Source organism: Thunnus maccoyii, chromosome 4 (assembly GCF_910596095.1).
Source record: "Thunnus maccoyii chromosome 4, fThuMac1.1, whole genome shotgun sequence".
NCBI classification, from domain to species: Eukaryota; Metazoa; Chordata; class Actinopteri; order Scombriformes; family Scombridae; genus Thunnus; species Thunnus maccoyii.
Window position 1 is genome coordinate 25,785,771 of NC_056536.1, and position 15,735 is coordinate 25,801,505.

Below are 15,735 nucleotides of genomic sequence, written 5' to 3' on the forward strand. Positions count from 1 at the left end.
GATGTAACATATTGAGCAAATCACAAATTTAGAAGAGCATCCTTAAATAAATATGCGATTGCTTTGGAACCAAAGTCAAACAAATTAAAAATAAGGAAATAGTGAGAAGTTCTACAATATGTGCTGCTCCAACTACAGATAAATTTGGATTTGGCACTAACATCTGTGCTTCTACCACAAGTTGAATCATTAAGTAAAACTACTAGTAAAACCTTATTGGAAAGATCCCTGAAAGCTGAAACATTGCTTTTTTTTTTTTTTTTTTTTTTTTTTACATAAGGCTGAAATTGGTCACCATACATATTGCACATCATAGTTTGTAGTTACATGAGCCATTTTCAGTCGGCAAAATGACCACTTGGTCAGGATGAGTATTTACATTTCAGTAATAATGATACTGTATGATACATAATGTACAATATTATTATAAATTGCAGTACAATGCAATGAAAGCAACTTTACGCAAGGAATTATTTCCCAACTATTAATCTTTACTTGTAGCTGTGGAAAGATCTGTTACATTCGAAATGAGAAAATATATTACTTTATCAAAAACATTGATCTCTTCACAAATTTATTAGACAAATCGTCTCATCCGCGTCCTTCATTCATCCAGTACTGTGCGTTAAATCTTCAAGACATGTTTCTCCTTTAACCTTTTTAACTTGTCCAGAAATGTTGAACTGTAGATAAACGACCAGACGGTGCATTTCAGGACTTTCACACCCACTTCCCTTTTAGTTCAACAGCATTAAAGGCTGTCCTGCTGAAAAGCTAAGCACGAATAAACACAGGACACTCCAGGACATTGATACGTCATAACTGATTCTGAAGAAATAGAGAGACCATACAATGTTAAACTTACTCCCACGATTTGTTTATTAGCAAGAGATCAATGATCTGTCTGTCCTGCACCTGAGTATTAGATTTGATGCACATGCTCTACGTTTTCGGAGGGTAAAAAGTCCCAACAGCTTCGTCCAATAATTTCATTGGTATAAATGACTCAAGTACAAAAATGAATGCCTACACACACTGTGCTCTGTAAATCACGTAAGACTTTATAACTTATTTTTCTGATTTTGCAGGATGTTCCCAAAGAAATTTCATGACTCTCTCGTTTACTATTAACTTTTCTTTTTTTTAAAAACACATGATGATGAAAATTGAGGGATAGCAGATGAGAAACAAGCATTCAACTTCACACAATTTCTCTTTTACTTCATTTCATAATATAATCTGTATGACTTCACCCAAGAGATGGCTCATCTAAAACTAGGCAAAGGTGTTTTAATTCAAGCAAGAGAATCCAACCCAACTGCGGGTTACATGCAAATTGCAATATAATGAAAACAACTTAAACTGCAAGCAGAAGCAGTAAGTATATTTGAGTAATGAGAATATTTAATGTACAACTCATCCTTTGTTCTCAAAGGCAAGTCATGACCACAAAATCACAAGGGCATTATGTAAAATCTAAAAATCTTATTAGTGGGGAAACCCAACACATGGCGATGAACAAAATCGAATCGAATCTGAAGCAAAGTCAGCATTTCTGAGGCTGTGCCTGCACAGGTTGGGAGCTGTTTTCTAAATGTCCGAGAGAGAAGAAAAGTATCAGATTGGTGTTGTTCCGTTCATGCTGGTAGGCTCTTGTCCCCTGCCCGCACCCTGGCGGCGAAGCGAGTGGAGGGCCACAGCACAGCAACCTCTCAGCAGGGACCCAATATGGTACACGGGCACCACGTCCCCTGGTGACCCGCGACACAGCCACGCCATGGTCGGGACCACCGGCACTGCCAAAGCCAAAAGATCTACAAGGAAGTACCGGCTCCAGTGGCACAGCGGAGGGGAATACCCGTCTTCGTTTGCTCCTTCACTTTCCTCCATATTGTCCTCTTCTGTCTCCAGTACTGTAGCTTCCTGCATCATTGGAAGTGGAGATGTACGATGGGGCTGGCAGGTGTGGGGCTCCGCTGGCCTCTTTGCTATATGCTCTGACTTGTCAGGTGGTAGAGTCTCTAAGCTGTATGAGTGCTCAGGAGGCGACACAGGAGGTAAAGATGATGGAAACAGATGTGGTTCTGAGGGGGTGATGTCCGCCGTTGGTAAAGAAATGACACTCAGCTCTTCGACACCACTCTCCTCACACAGCCAGGTCATAGTCGGGCTGCAGGCCTGGGAGCGGACCTCTGGCTTCTTCTCTGCTGCAGGAGCAGGGGTAGGGATCGGCTCAGTGGCAGGGACAGCAGTGGTCGCCGCTGATATCGGGGCCTCCTCCTGAGGTAAGTGCAGGAACAAGTGATGATGGGGGAGGTAGGTGTGTCCACCGTACCTGCAGCTGCTACTGAGAGTGTGGCAGGAGTGTGAGATTGGCAGCACAGTCCCCCCGCTGCACAGCCTTTCATAGGTAGAGGAACGGGGCACAGTCGGGGGGCCTCTGGTGTGGCCCTGTGGTGGCACCTGCTCTGATAGGAGGGCCGCCTCCAGGAGCAGGTGGGTTTGCCCCGCTGGGCGAGACGCTCCGCTTGGCTCAGGCGCATTTGAGCTACACTCCAGCTGCAGAGCCTCGCTGCTCAGCCGGGTGTAGGTGGTGCCGCGGCTCAAAGTGCTGGCTGGAGAACAACCACAAGAACGAGACTTCCCCCCTGGCCGAGGTCCCTGCAACCCTGAGTATGGCTTGTGGTCATGGGGGTCTTGTTCCCGAACACTTGGGGTGGACCTCACTGACTCAACCACCTCCTGGAGGTGCTGGATCTCTTTGCGGGCCTCTTTCAGGGCTAACTGGGCCTCCACACGGTGGCATTCCTCTTCTATCCAGTCTTCCTGCATCCTGTACAGTTGGGCCCTCAACTCATCTATTTCACAGTCCCTGGTTAAGTATAAAGAACAATTGAATAGAAGACTTACTTTGCAGAGTTTTTTCTCTTTTACAGAAACCAATCATGGTAGTTTTGTGCATAGAAATCTAAAAAGATACATTTTAAACTTTTAACTTATTCTTACTGGTTACCACATAAGTTGGAATAACAACCAGTAAAACAGTAGATTCAAAAGATTCACCTGTGTTGTAGTCTTTCCACGTTGTCTCTCAGTCTGGCTCGCAGATGTCGTATACACACCTCCTTCTGTTGCAGGGGTGTAAGGTACTGCTCCGGAGTAGGGGGCCTGATCCCATGGTTGTTGCTGCAAGCTGTATGCTTTGCCTGACGCCTGAATCAACACACAGGTATGAAAAGGTCATTCACACGAAGTGATTGGCTTTTTTTCAAGGGTCCAGTTGAGGGAAAAAAACAGTAGTGAACTGTGCAAAGCCTGTGTTGAACATGACTCTGCAAGCAGCGTTAAAATTATACACAAGTTGTTTTTAAAACTGCTGATATTAATTAAAGTCCCCCTGCACTCAAAAATGTGTTTTTCTTATTCATTCAGTTGGATGTTTGAGGTCTACTGTGCAGAATGATGTATGTGCAGTTTGTTTTCATATTTATCTGCTTATCTGAATTAAAGGGGTGTACCTACATGCATGAGTTGTGACATCCTAACCAGTTTTGAGCCAATCATGGTGCAGTATTCAACTTAAACAAATGTAAGTTGTGTGGAAACTTGAAGCCTCCAGTGCACATACAGTAAAATAAGAGACATCTTCTGTCCAAGAGTTAAACGTTTGAAATTAAAAAATGCATATTCATATTCTGGATTCTGGATATTTTAATGAGGGAGAAAGAGTAAATGACATTTTAAGGATTTTAATGAAATATTTGAACGTTTTTGTGAAAAAAAACAGACACTAATTACAGTATTATTCAAAGCAAAGTATTTTATATACATCTTAAAACATGTATTATATTCCATATTCCACATTATTTACTATTTACTGGGCATGTCTGTGCAATCTGATGCAATCCAATCCAATGAGCCCTGCAAGAAACCCTTAATGAATCTTTTAATGGGCTGTTTTTGTTGCCATTGACTCAGGGAGGTGTTAAATCAACTCTATAGTTATTTTTGAGGCTGTGGTTTGTGGTGCTGTGTAATTGTTTTGAATTATACTAAAACATGTTTCTAATATTGCCTTTCCCAATTTACATACTTTCAATGGGAGCGGACAAGAAGAGCTGATGACTGCTGGGGTCTCAGCTGGTAAACACCCGTCCATCACAGGCTTAACACAGTCCAATCAAACTCAAACTCAACAGAGAAAGATGTGGGGTAGCTACTCTGAACAATGCTTTCACATATTGTGAAAAGAGAGTTTTATAAGTAGCATCTTACCTGGGTGTACTAGGATATGTCCGGGCTGTGGGGCTGCCTTCTACTGCCCGACCCCGACCAGGGTAGGTGTTGGTGCTGGACGTGTCACTGTATCGCCCGCTGCCCCCACTCGTTCCCACTGAGCGCCTGGCAGGGAAGCAATATGGTGAGACGTCCTGATATCAAATGCAGCAGATCTTTTACATCATTCTGAAACAAAAGAAGGAGGCAACAGTACCTGCGCTGACCTGAGGAGGGCTTTCGACTTGGGGTGAGAGACATTGGTGTGCGAGGGACCTCCAACCTCTCCACGGCTGTCTCTAGAGAGGGACGCTAGGAGCCCTCACAGCTGGACTGTAACAACCATCATACACAGAAACACATGGAAAATTAATCCCAAAACACTGTCTTCAGGAATCTGTCACGCTATTTCAGTAAAGCAGTGCAATGAAATATTCAAAAATGGCGTGCTCAGTGTGTAGCATTACTTCTTCACTGAAAGTCAGTGACGGTAGTCTAACCCTAATAACCCTAATAAAGAAAGAGTCTAGGCCAGCGGCGAATAAAGCGTCCTTTCTCTGCTGACACAAAGGGGACACAGTGAGTTCACAGTCAGTGCAGCTGCCTCTTTCTGAGCTGTGCCCTCCCCATCTGCAGAGCTGCAGATAACATTAACTGATGTCAAAGGGCAAAAACAAAGAAAATCTGACATGTAGTGGCTGATATATGACGATAAAATGATCATTATGGTTATTATCTGTCTACAGTGAAATAACAATTTCCCTATTACTGTTAGTTCCTATTGCAGGGTCCCATAACTACAGAAATTCATGGTGCTTGAAATCAACAATAATTTAATTTCACTCATATGTCACTCCCTATAAGCAGGAGCCAGAATATTAGAAATACTGAGATCATGAAAGCACCTGCCGCCTTTAATCATTTGGATCTTTCATATTTTACTGTTTATCACTGTGCAATGTCTGTATTTTTCGCAACATGAAGGACAAAATGCTGTTTAAAGACAGCACCAAAATGGTGGACAAATACTTACTTATAGTCCTTATAGGCCACAATATCAAAGCTCAAACCAAAATGCATCTGTGGCATCGAGTATATAAAGCTGGTGTTGAACACTAGACTATATGTCATTTAGGTAAATCATTTTATTTTATGAAATACTAATGTATTAAGGAGTTTGATATATACAGTAAGGTTCAGACTTTCTGTATATATATAGTTAAATGAAAAAAGAGTCAAAATATATCACTATTCCTCAAAGTAAGGTATCCTATAGGCTTTGATATCGATACCTAGGCCTATCTTTTATTCATTTATATTTTGTTGGACAAAAGCAACGCAATCTAAGTATCCTGAGTCTAAACGCCCATCAAAGAACCTGTAAAAACCCAGAGGAGATGACCTCAGCCTGCACAGCCCTCCCTAAAGGTAAAAATAATAATGAGCATATATATATGAGGCTGCTTATTGTCTGTCACCACCTCAGTTATGGAGCAGCTCAGTTCTGTCTAACAGCAAAAAAACCCCACTATGATGAGGACAAAATGTTCTCATCTTTCTCTAAAAGTCTCTGGTTTCATGCATCTCTGTAAAGGTTAGAAACCTGCTGATCCAGACCTACAATATACCTGCTGTCTGGATAAATCTCTGTCATGACTGCAGACACACACACACACACATACACACACACACAGATCTGCGCCTGATGAATAAAACAATCTAAAACAGACATAGTCATTTTGTCCTATATTTAAATTCTAGGACAATGAGGCAGGAAATTTCACATCCCTCTCTCCTTCTGACTGCGCAACAAGTGGCCACTACGTTATTGGTGAGAAATACGCAATCATCTTACGTAAGTATCTGTGTTTACTGTGGAGGCGAGCAGCAGACAGTAGGTGGATAAAACTGCACTCAAAGCAGCATTCACACCTCCTTGAGATGATGAGACAGTCAGCTGATGATGCCAGAATGTTTCAGAATTAATAACATCAGGAGGAGCAGGGATGTGAGGAATCATTATGGCATTAAAACGCAGCATTTTCTCCACATCTATCGCCTTATAATAAGTGTTGGATAAACAGCAGAAAAAAAAGTGTCATCATTGGTTTGCGTGTTCAGCTTGAGGGTCCCTAAACAGAACAACCCAGCAGGGACTTTCCTTTAAAGAAACCCCTTTTATAATCAATGCAAAAAAAAAAAGCTGACTAACAAATTAAGCCCCAGCTGTGTCCTACATACGGTTACTCAACAAGAATATTTACTGGGAGTCTGCATCTAAAGACCGACACACCTTACATTAACAGTACCGTTGTACACTACCATGTCCGCAGGTGGAAGTTGTTGCATCGTAGAAAAGCTTCAGTTCCCGCCGGGTGTGATGGTCGCTGAACAGTCCCTGGTGGCAGCAGGAAGAAAAGATGCTGCTGATGATGCTGATGAGAGTCCATCCTGCAGCCATGAAGCTCGGAGATGAAATGAGGCAACTGCGACTGCTGCATCGGTGCTTCTTAAAGTGACAGTAGTGGGATAATGCTTCATTTAACAGGACTGATTATTGACTGACTTTTTCATGTATGTGGGTAATGTTGCCTGACAGGTGAAATTTTTTTTTTTTAGTTTAGAAACCAAATTCATTCAGACTAGTACATGATGTACAACACTTGTGATGATGGAGGAATGTGTGTGTCACTGACTAATACAGGACACAGTTAAGAGCTGCACAAACCCACAGCAAAGTTTACTTCTATATTATAAAAAAATACATTTAAAACATTCATTTATGTATTTATTTTAACACAATCTTATAAGCCATGACAGATATTTACAATCTCAAATGAAAAAAACAATTTCAAATGGTTTAAATGATTCACATTCTCAGGACTTTTTACAGAATGAGCTCTGAGAACCAGAGGGAAATGGGAACGCCACTGAATTCAAGTCTTGTTAAGTCGTTCGTACGACTTTCAAACATTTGGTCTGTATTAGTGATCATCTCCTACAATCATGTAGAGCCTTCTGGTAAAAGAGGTTGTGGGCTAATAAATAAATATATAACTCATGAGTGTATTAACACTGTATGATGTAACACTAGTCATCCATTCTGAGAAGGATTATTTAGTTTTCTGGATTTAAACTGCATATTTAAAATATTGACCATGAGTGACAGGTGGACATATGAATTGAGTGTCATGTCCCAAACCCCGATAATATAAAATAAATGTTAATAAAACATTAAAATTTATACAAATAGATACAATTTTCAGTCATATTTGTGCTTCATATATATTTTACCCACTGAAACAATGTTAAATTTTGACTTTTTTTTTTTCTTTTTTTTTTTAAAAAGGAGGGCCAATCCCTAATGTACTGTTTAAGAATAAAGCAAAGATGACCAGCCAACAATGTCAATCATACCTTTAAAGCAATAATTTGCTATTCTGTCAGATACAACACCACAGAGTGGTTCTTAAGACCTTGTTTGATGCAACATACTTAACGTCATGAGGAACAACAGAATAAATAGAAGAGGAACAGGTGTAAAACACTAACTCAAAATGCAGCCACAGTAATACCTGCATCCTGTCAGATTTTGCCTAAAATAACAACAATAAAAAATATGAATTAATCCAAAAGGACTTCTCACATCACTTAAACTCTGACAAAGAGGTTTCAGGGGAAACGTTCCTTCATTGACGCCCTCCTCATTTCTCACAAAAGAAAAGTGCCAAGAACAAGCAAACAGTATGTACAAGTTTTTAGACACACAGATATACAGACGTGTGTGACAAACAATCAAAAAAAATCTTCTTTCCAAGCTGTTTTTAACATTCAACCCATAAACCTAAGTGAATAAATTAATTTTACTCTGGGAAAATGACTTCATAACACAGACATGTGCTACTTGTGCATGAGGCAGATCCAGTAGAACCCAAGGCCTCACTTTATAAAACTGTTTTCTGCTTCACTAATTAAAGAACTTGGGTCCCGGCGTGGCGAAGATGTCCTGATAAGGTCCGCTCTGGTGCAGACGGAGGGCTTGTTGTTTTTTCAGGACCAGGAGACAGAAGAAAGTGGTTGCAGCCTGCGAGCGAGTGCTCCCTGCACACAGTACCTCCAGGCTGAACATGCTGTCACTGTTGCTCTGGCTCTGCAGCACAAGCACACACACACAGGAGAATTTAATTTCTCCAACATCATCCCTAATCCTGCCCTGTCCTCATCTCTAAATCCCTGTCGACTGTGGCTATAGATTTTATCTGCCATTCAGGGTTAAACAGAGCATGGACCCCACCTAAACAGGGAATTACAGTCCTGTGTACTGAATGTGGAGGCTTTAGGAAGAGGTTGTTCACAATTAGATTGTTCTGAGTTTACATTTACATGTGAGAGGGGACAGTCGGTGTTATTGCCACACTAATAATTCATTTTTAGGTCCTTACTTTTAGAGTGTTCAGAAGCTTCTCTGCTCGCCTGGTTATCTTCCTCTCCTCAAAGTCCTGGCTGTCCAGCATAGACTGCAGGTTAGAAAAGGACCATATTTCAGTCAGTGATGCCGGGCGCATCTCCAAGACAGCATGGAAAATTAACACCCGCCATCTGTCAAACGCTCATAGATTGTCTACTGTACCAGCCACTTTCACAGACAACCATCCATTATTAGTTCACTTTCTACAGACAAGGCAGGTGAAATTGGGAGTCTGACAGATAATAACTCCCCTGCCCCGCTTTACTTTTGTAACTGCGTGTGTTCACAAACACCTGAGTGTGCGTGGACGATGACTGAGTCTCCTGTGCCATGTAAGATGGATGAACAAACATGGAGTCTTCTGATGGAAGTTCTGGATGAGTGAATTCAGATCTGTTTTCATCCTGATACACAGTAGAGATTATAAAAAAACATGAGTGAGAATGAAATCATTTCACCGTACGTACCTTTTTTTTTGTCAGAAACGCTAATATTTACCTGTATGAGCTCTGAGTAATTCTCATGTCGGTTGTCGTTTGTGTGACCAAGGTCTGTCAACTCAGTGTTGTGCGTTTTTTCGCGATCTACTGACGAATCTACAACACTGATGCTGTCTGTGTTGAGGGCACTTATGTCTCTCTGCGCTATACGAGACAGAATGCAGAGCTTATGTAACAAAATGGAGGCAGAACAGAAGGCAACACCAGCTATACATCACTGCTTAAATATGCAAGTTCCTACCCTCCTGTTCATCCAGCCGCATCGCCTCAACCTCCTCACTCACACCATGTTTCACCTGGAACATACTCTTAGCAAAGAGCTGCAAAGGCAAAATGAGATTTAACAGTAATAGATTAAAAGATTAAGTGCTTTTATGATGCTCACATTGCAGGGAACAGATCTGGGTTATCTTTATACCTCCTTGATCTGTGGAGTTACTAGGGTGGAACACGGCTGTGCAAAGAGTTTGTCTGCACCTCCGCTCTCCTTCCACTGCATCAGCTGTCGGGTGGGGGGAGCCATGTCCAAAGGGGAGACCAGATCTGAGTAGTCAGCAAGCTGCTCTCTGATAGCTTCATTGGTCAGCTCCTTAGACTGGTCCACCACTAATTTGCGTTTCCTCTTCCCCCTCTTCCTCTCTGAGTTTGCTGAGGAGAAAAACGGTCACAGTTCATATAAATGCTTGTTTTGGTTTAAGTACAAACAGCCTACGTGTTGTGTGTATGTGTGTAAATCTTTGGTTTGGCTCTTCTTTCAATGTTTAGATTTATAAGCGTGATGAATATGTGTGGTTTCAGAAGGCTGATGCCGGTGTTTGTGATGACACTTGAGTAACTGTTTGCATAATGTCCATTTATGAGTTGAGGGAACAGAGTTTTAAAGGAGTTGTTTGGTTGGTTGTGCCTACGAGTGATGGCCACGGGTTCAAGGGCAAAGGCTTCCTCCTCATTAGCGAGCACGGTGGTCTCATTCAGTGTAGGAGTCGCCACCTCCGCAGGATCCCTCCGGTCAGCATCTGGAAAACATATGGAGTCTATTTTGAGCTTAAAAATAAGTCTGTATGCAAATGTACTCTCTTGATGAATAAAAAATAACAACACTGTCCACTGTTACTGGTGTATCATCAAACAGAAACCACATCTACACAAGCAACCCCAAGTGAAAATTAGAGCTGAAACAATTAATAGATCAATTAGTCGATCAACAGAAAGTGAATCAGCAACTATTCTCAGTAATTTTTTATGACAAAAATGCCAAACAATCCCTCTTTCAACCTTCTCACTTGTGATGATGCTGCTTTTCTTTGTCTCATCTGTTAGTTAATTGAATATCAGTCAAGTTTTGAATCGTTAGTCAGGCATAACAAGACATTTGAAGACCTTGGGGCTTTAAGAAATTTTGACAGACATTTTATAAACCAAACGATTAATTGAGAGAATAATCGGTAAATTAATCAATAATAAATATAGTTGTTAGTGGCTGCCCTAGTGCAAATACAAAATAATGGGCACATCAATAACAATTATTGCATAACGACTAAGCAAGTGTTCAAATGGGGATGTTCTACATTCATGCTAATGGAAGGTAAATACAGGAAGTATATAACTGTAATGTGCTGTAAAATATTTATCATGATGAGCTTTTACCGTGCTTGTAATTGAACCTGGAGTTCTCCTGATTTTCGTTTTTAGGCTCCTCTGGGATGAAGTCTGTGGACTCAGGATAATCACTGGAGTTCGTCAGAAAGTCTACGGGATCATTAAAAATTAATTGGTCACTCTCACTGTTGACGAAAAGGCAGCTAAAAGCACAACATTGGGACAAAGATTTACTGAAGACAGTTTTCATATTTGAATGCCATCTGTAGCGGAAGTGGGATTTTCCTGCTACAAACTACATCACTGAAGAATGAGTGCAGAAGAAATCTTGTTCTTAGCAGGTTATCATTCACTGTTTATTAAGAACTGATAAGCAGTCTGACCATGCTGTGTCTAAAATGCTCTTTATTCTTTCCATCCCATTTCAGAGGCTGGATCCTCCAAACGATGCAGCCCAGGAGTGCAGGCCCCTCAGAGGACCTGAAGTTCTTCCCCAGATGAGACAGTCTAGTGTCACAGAGACCACACCTAATGGTCTGTTTGTGCAACTTGTGAAATCAATAATTTCACAGTTTATGACCAGGACATTGCCCTGATAAAATGCAAACACCACTGGGAAACTGGGGCAAGTTTACAGAGTTTACAATCTAAGTTGTAACATCTCACCCAAACACATACTCGATGTCTGGCAAATATTTACAGGCTGATGGTTAATACAGTAACCATATCATTTATTTTTCCCTCTAATGCCTTCTGATTCACAATATGTTCGGGTTTCTAACAAGAGCGAACTGTGGAGTTTAAATCTGGCTTCAATTATGTAAATCCTGCAGTAACTTCTTCATTGGTATAGTTCAAATGACATATCATCAATGACCAACGGCCACCTGATTACAAATACCTAGTACCTGATAAATATGAAGGACACTCATATTTCTTGACTCAAAGAGTTGGGATCACCTACACACTCCATTTCACAACTAACTTACTAACACATATAAAATGTACTGAATACTAAAGGCTGCACAGGAAACACCAGTTATGTCCACCATATTTGGTGAAAAGGGGGGCTGCATCTCCTGGCCAACTTTGGTGGAGCCTTTGAAATAGAAATGAAATTCTTTGTCATCTCGCCTCTGAATTGGGACAAAGCAACCAGGTGTGCTGGGTTTGCTCAAGTCAATTCCTCCACAATTACAGATGAGTCACTTCAACTTAGGTGCATGTATACAAACATAAGAGCCACACCTTTTGGCCAAAATAACCCACCATCAAGGAAGCAGCCTGTTTCCTCTTCAAACTCACAACAGTCTGTGACAAAATTATATTTTTACTGTGAACTGTGGTAAGATGAATTAGTCTGATGTGTCTAAGCCCCACAACTACAACAGTAAAGCAAGTCAAATCACAAGGATTGTTTTCTTTTTGTTCATAAAGAAAATATAGAAAAAACTGTTCCAGATCAATTCACAATCACTACCGAGCAGGTCGAATCCTTTATCCTCATCGCCAAAAGTGTCTCCATGTTGAGCCAGGCTGTGGAAGCTCATATCCAGCAGTCCGTTCTGGAGGCTCTGGGACTCATCTCCTACCCATCAGAGCACACAAAAGAAGGGAAATATTTGCCAAGTGAGTAAGAGACGTCACCACTGCACAGAAAACCTTGCCTTAAAAGGATAAGGCTGATGATGCCCTATGTTTTTGTTATAGTCAACAATTCCTATGAAAAAGGAATATCAGGCTTTGGCTACAAAGGCAATACTTAATATTAGGATCAGTTAATTGCCGTTTTTGGTCTTTTCATGTTGACAATATAAAAATCTTGAATATCACCAGACTTATCCTTTAAATCTAATTATAGTACAAAAGTTAAATGTAATAATAAATTACTGGTGAATGTACCACAAGGCTCTTCACTAACAAAGCAAATGACAAAAACATAAAAACAGGAAGCACCAAAACATAAGAACAAACTGGTTCTTACTGATTTCTGCCAAGTTCAGAAAGCCATTTCCAAAATCCTCTTTCAGAGTGATTTCCTCTGATCGACACTGGTTCAGTGAAAAGTGGTCCATGACATCTATGTCACTGGTGTCCCAGTTTAAAGAGAGCATGGTATGGACAGACACAGAATACTCATCTATTAGGCTTTAAGGAACAATATGTAATCAGAACAGTTAGATCTGATTTGAGAACTCAAAACACAACATGTTAATTTCCAGCATCAGTAATGTTTATAATCACAGCAGAAAAACTGAATTTATCATTTGAAGCATCTTTGTGTATCTTGCTCTATAAATAAAATGTATTAAAACACACCTATGTTTTTAAATTATGCTCATTTGAGAGATACAGAAACGCAAAAAGGTTTCAATTACATTTGTGAAAAAAAACGGATTGTGCCTTTAAAACAGCAAAGACTTAAATGACAACTACAGTACAGAAACAGCAAGTTGGGTCATGCTGGAGAACAGGAGATGAGTGTACCTTGGGTGTGGCAGCTGGGAATCAAAGGCAGTGAAATCTTCGATCAAGGTAATTGCTTTTACTGTGGCCTCAAGCCCCTCCACAGGCATATCTGTCTGACCTGGTGCGTTAAGAGAGAAAAAACATTTATTGCATTTAGACCTAAAATAGGTAAGAACAGCACCCAAAAAAGAATAAGAACAAAAACTATGGTTACTTTTACAGGAGCTTTATTAAACCATTAAATCTCAATCTCAATGAAGTTCTTGTTGGGTGTGTTAACAGATTTGTTTTAAGCAGTAGAAACATATGCCTACACTCTGTACTGGGATTTTTGATTCTGTGTGATACTGTACATGACATGAATGCAGAAAAAATTCTTGCACTGAGCACTTTCTGTCCCAAAGATAACTTGTTAACTATGTCACCCTCTGGTGGTAGTGCTCATTAAGAGAAGTATTCACCGTTTATACAAATATGAGTAAAATGTATTCACCATGACAGTGATTTCATTTCATGCTATGCTTGCAATCATATTGTGAAAAAAGTTGAGTCTCTGCAATATTTAAACTCCAATGAACTTCTTCTGAGTGCAGGTTTGACCTTATTTATTCAACATTTCACATAAAGTAAACAAAAACAACAGCTCTGGTTAAAATATTATAGCCCCATGTAACTTGTATTTTTAAATGATATATTCTCCCCCTCAATTCATGCATTCAAATGGCTGGAACTGTCACTTTACCTACCTCTGAACAGCCATACTTATCATTTCAAATCAGTCAGTGCCTGCAACGCCTATATTTTTCACTGCTATTTAAATAACTGTTGCCACTGACAAATACAACAGGGTGTGTTACCTGGCCTGAATGCCATTTTAATTTGAACCAGGGCATCATTGCAATCTGCAAGGAGATATTTTGCTTTTCTGGAGTAAATCCGGACCACACCGAGGAGCAGATGGCCAGATGTCCGCAAACCAATTTTCATCTACAAAAGAACACACAAACACATCTCAGATGGTTCTCATGCACTCATACATTGGTTTATAAGTTAAATTAGAACATCATCTGTGTGATGCTTTTTAAAGAGATTTTTTGTTTTACCTTAGGGGAAATAATGTCTCTGATGGTTGTTTCCAGATTGCAATCAAATACATGGGCCTTTGTGAGTTTCCTCTCCCAGTGCGCTGCTAACCAAATTTTGGCTAGAGACCCTCGCTTTGAGGTGAAGAGTTGCGTGTAGAACATCATGTTGGAAAACTGCTGTTAGCTGTCACCTGTGACAAACACAACAATGACTGACTTAACCTTTTCCATGTGGCTGCTACATGCGGTAATGTCAATTCAGCTCAGACTAGAGAGTTTAGACAGTGTAGTTAATGTGACTCCAAATTGAGCTTGAACGTAAACAAACTTTGAGGTCAATGTCGGCGAGCTAAGTTAGCTGCGTTAGCAAGGAGGTCATTGGTTTACTCACAGTAACTTAGAAAGCAGACTAGTTTTTCGGAAGGGGACATATTAAAGGCATGTTTTTGGAACAGTTCACAATTTAGGTAGAATTATAAAGTGTTTAATTTAATTAATTATTTACATGCACCAAGCTAGCTAACCCGACATAAGAAGAGCATCCTACCTGAACGTTGTAAGTGCCGCGTTTTGACATTCGGGGCGTGACATCACCGCGAGGAACCAAAAAAAGGCAAGGGTCATTGACGCGATTTTTTCCCCCACGCGCATTTTGCAAAGACCCGCCCTTTTCTGCCTCTGATTGGCTAGTAGTCGTTGTCTTCGTTAGGATAGGTTGGCTAGGTATGTACATCAAGACCAGAGCCAATCAGAAGCAGAGTACGGCGGGTCTTCACGGAAGGCGGGTGGGAAAAAATAACGCCTAATTGACAAACAGTTTTTAGATTGGTAACTTACGGCTGTCTCTTCATCGTCTTTAAATTATTTTCTATAGTTTCCTCCGCCGTTAAATTATCGATACCAGATAATGGCGCGAGGAAAACGAAAAATATTGATAGTTAAATGTTTGTCTTTAGGGGAGTCGAACCGTTTCCCTTGGTTTGAATCTGACCGTTGGCTCAGGATAACATTAAATTAACGTTTACTCCTATCGATAATGTTACGATTTCCATAACATTTGTCTTTTAATATTATTAGCATCTATCAAAAACTGGTCGGTTTAATGTTTACTCGCTACTGGATAACAAATATGTGTCTTAACTGTTGTAAGTTATGAATTTCACATCATGAGGCCAAAGAGAAACAAGAGAAGCTCAAACTACAGTATCCCCAAGAAAAAGATAGAGGTCAGTGTTACTCAGTGTTGCCTACTCATAATTATGTAACATTTGAATGGAGTGTGAAATCATGATTCTTAACTCTTGAACATTTTTTTTAAATTAATTGTTTTCCTGAGTGA

At 40.4% G+C, this 15,735-nt stretch overlaps 2 protein-coding genes and 1 long non-coding RNA gene across 5 annotated transcripts in view; 1 reads left to right on the forward strand and 2 right to left on the reverse strand.

Annotated features, from left to right (window-relative positions):
- Window positions 1-1,283: 1,283 nt before the first annotated feature.
- Window positions 1,284-6,787, reverse strand: LOC121896130 (syntaphilin). 2 transcript variants are annotated; one of them, XM_042409817.1, is made up of 5 exons: window positions 6,598-6,787; window positions 4,493-4,608; window positions 4,276-4,401; window positions 3,064-3,213; window positions 1,284-2,872 (listed from the first exon to the last, which is right to left on the reverse strand). In XM_042409817.1, the coding sequence occupies exons 2-5, from the start codon at window positions 4,534-4,536 to the stop codon at window positions 1,618-1,620; spliced, it is 1,575 nt and encodes a 524-aa protein (XP_042265751.1). In that variant the 5' UTR covers window positions 4,537-4,608; window positions 6,598-6,787; the 3' UTR covers window positions 1,284-1,617. The 2 variants fall into 2 exon arrangements, with proteins under 2 accessions (XP_042265751.1, XP_042265750.1); XM_042409816.1 differs by having other exon boundaries at window positions 6,569-6,787.
- Window positions 6,788-7,677: 890 nt separating this feature from the next.
- rad21l1 (RAD21 cohesin complex component like 1) lies at window positions 7,678-15,038 on the reverse strand. The gene is made up of 14 exons (XM_042408238.1): window positions 14,944-15,038; window positions 14,415-14,587; window positions 14,169-14,298; window positions 13,330-13,429; window positions 12,827-12,930; window positions 12,323-12,430; window positions 10,891-10,992; window positions 10,152-10,259; window positions 9,662-9,891; window positions 9,485-9,563; window positions 9,242-9,387; window positions 9,037-9,147; window positions 8,718-8,792; window positions 7,678-8,425 (listed from the first exon to the last, which is right to left on the reverse strand). Exons 2-14 carry the CDS (start codon window positions 14,559-14,561, stop codon window positions 8,243-8,245), a joined length of 1,623 nt encoding a protein of 540 aa, XP_042264172.1. The 5' UTR covers window positions 14,562-14,587; window positions 14,944-15,038; the 3' UTR covers window positions 7,678-8,242.
- A 73-nt stretch (window positions 15,039-15,111) lies between these two features.
- The window catches only part of LOC121895250, a 30,760-nt gene continuing 30,136 nt past the window's right edge, over window positions 15,112-15,735 (forward strand). For both annotated transcript variants that reach the window (XR_006095716.1, XR_006095717.1), the window contains exon 1: window positions 15,112-15,622. This is a non-coding gene — a long non-coding RNA (uncharacterized LOC121895250). The remainder of the gene's footprint in view (window positions 15,623-15,735) is intronic.

Coding starts and splice junctions, on each gene's coding strand:
- LOC121896130 (XM_042409817.1), bottom strand. CDS start 4,536: ATGTCTCTCACCCCAAGTCGAAAGCCCTCCTCAGGTCAGCGCAG. Junction 4,402..4,492: donor CCCTCCTCAGGTCAGCGCAG/GTACTGTTGCCT, acceptor CTTCCCTGCCAG/GCGCTCAGTGGGAACGAGTG. Junction 2,873..3,063: donor GTGGAAAGACTACAACACAG/GTGAATCTTTTG, acceptor ATACTTAACCAG/GGACTGTGAAATAGATGAGT.
- rad21l1 (XM_042408238.1), bottom strand. CDS start 14,561: ATGATGTTCTACACGCAACTCTTCACCTCAAAGCGAGGGTCTCTAGCC. Junction 14,299..14,414: donor GAGACATTATTTCCCCTAAG/GTAAAACAAAAA, acceptor GTTCTTTTGTAG/ATGAAAATTGGTTTGCGGAC. Junction 10,260..10,890: donor CAGGTTCAATTACAAGCACG/GTAAAAGCTCAT, acceptor TATGTTTTCCAG/ATGCTGACCGGAGGGATCCT.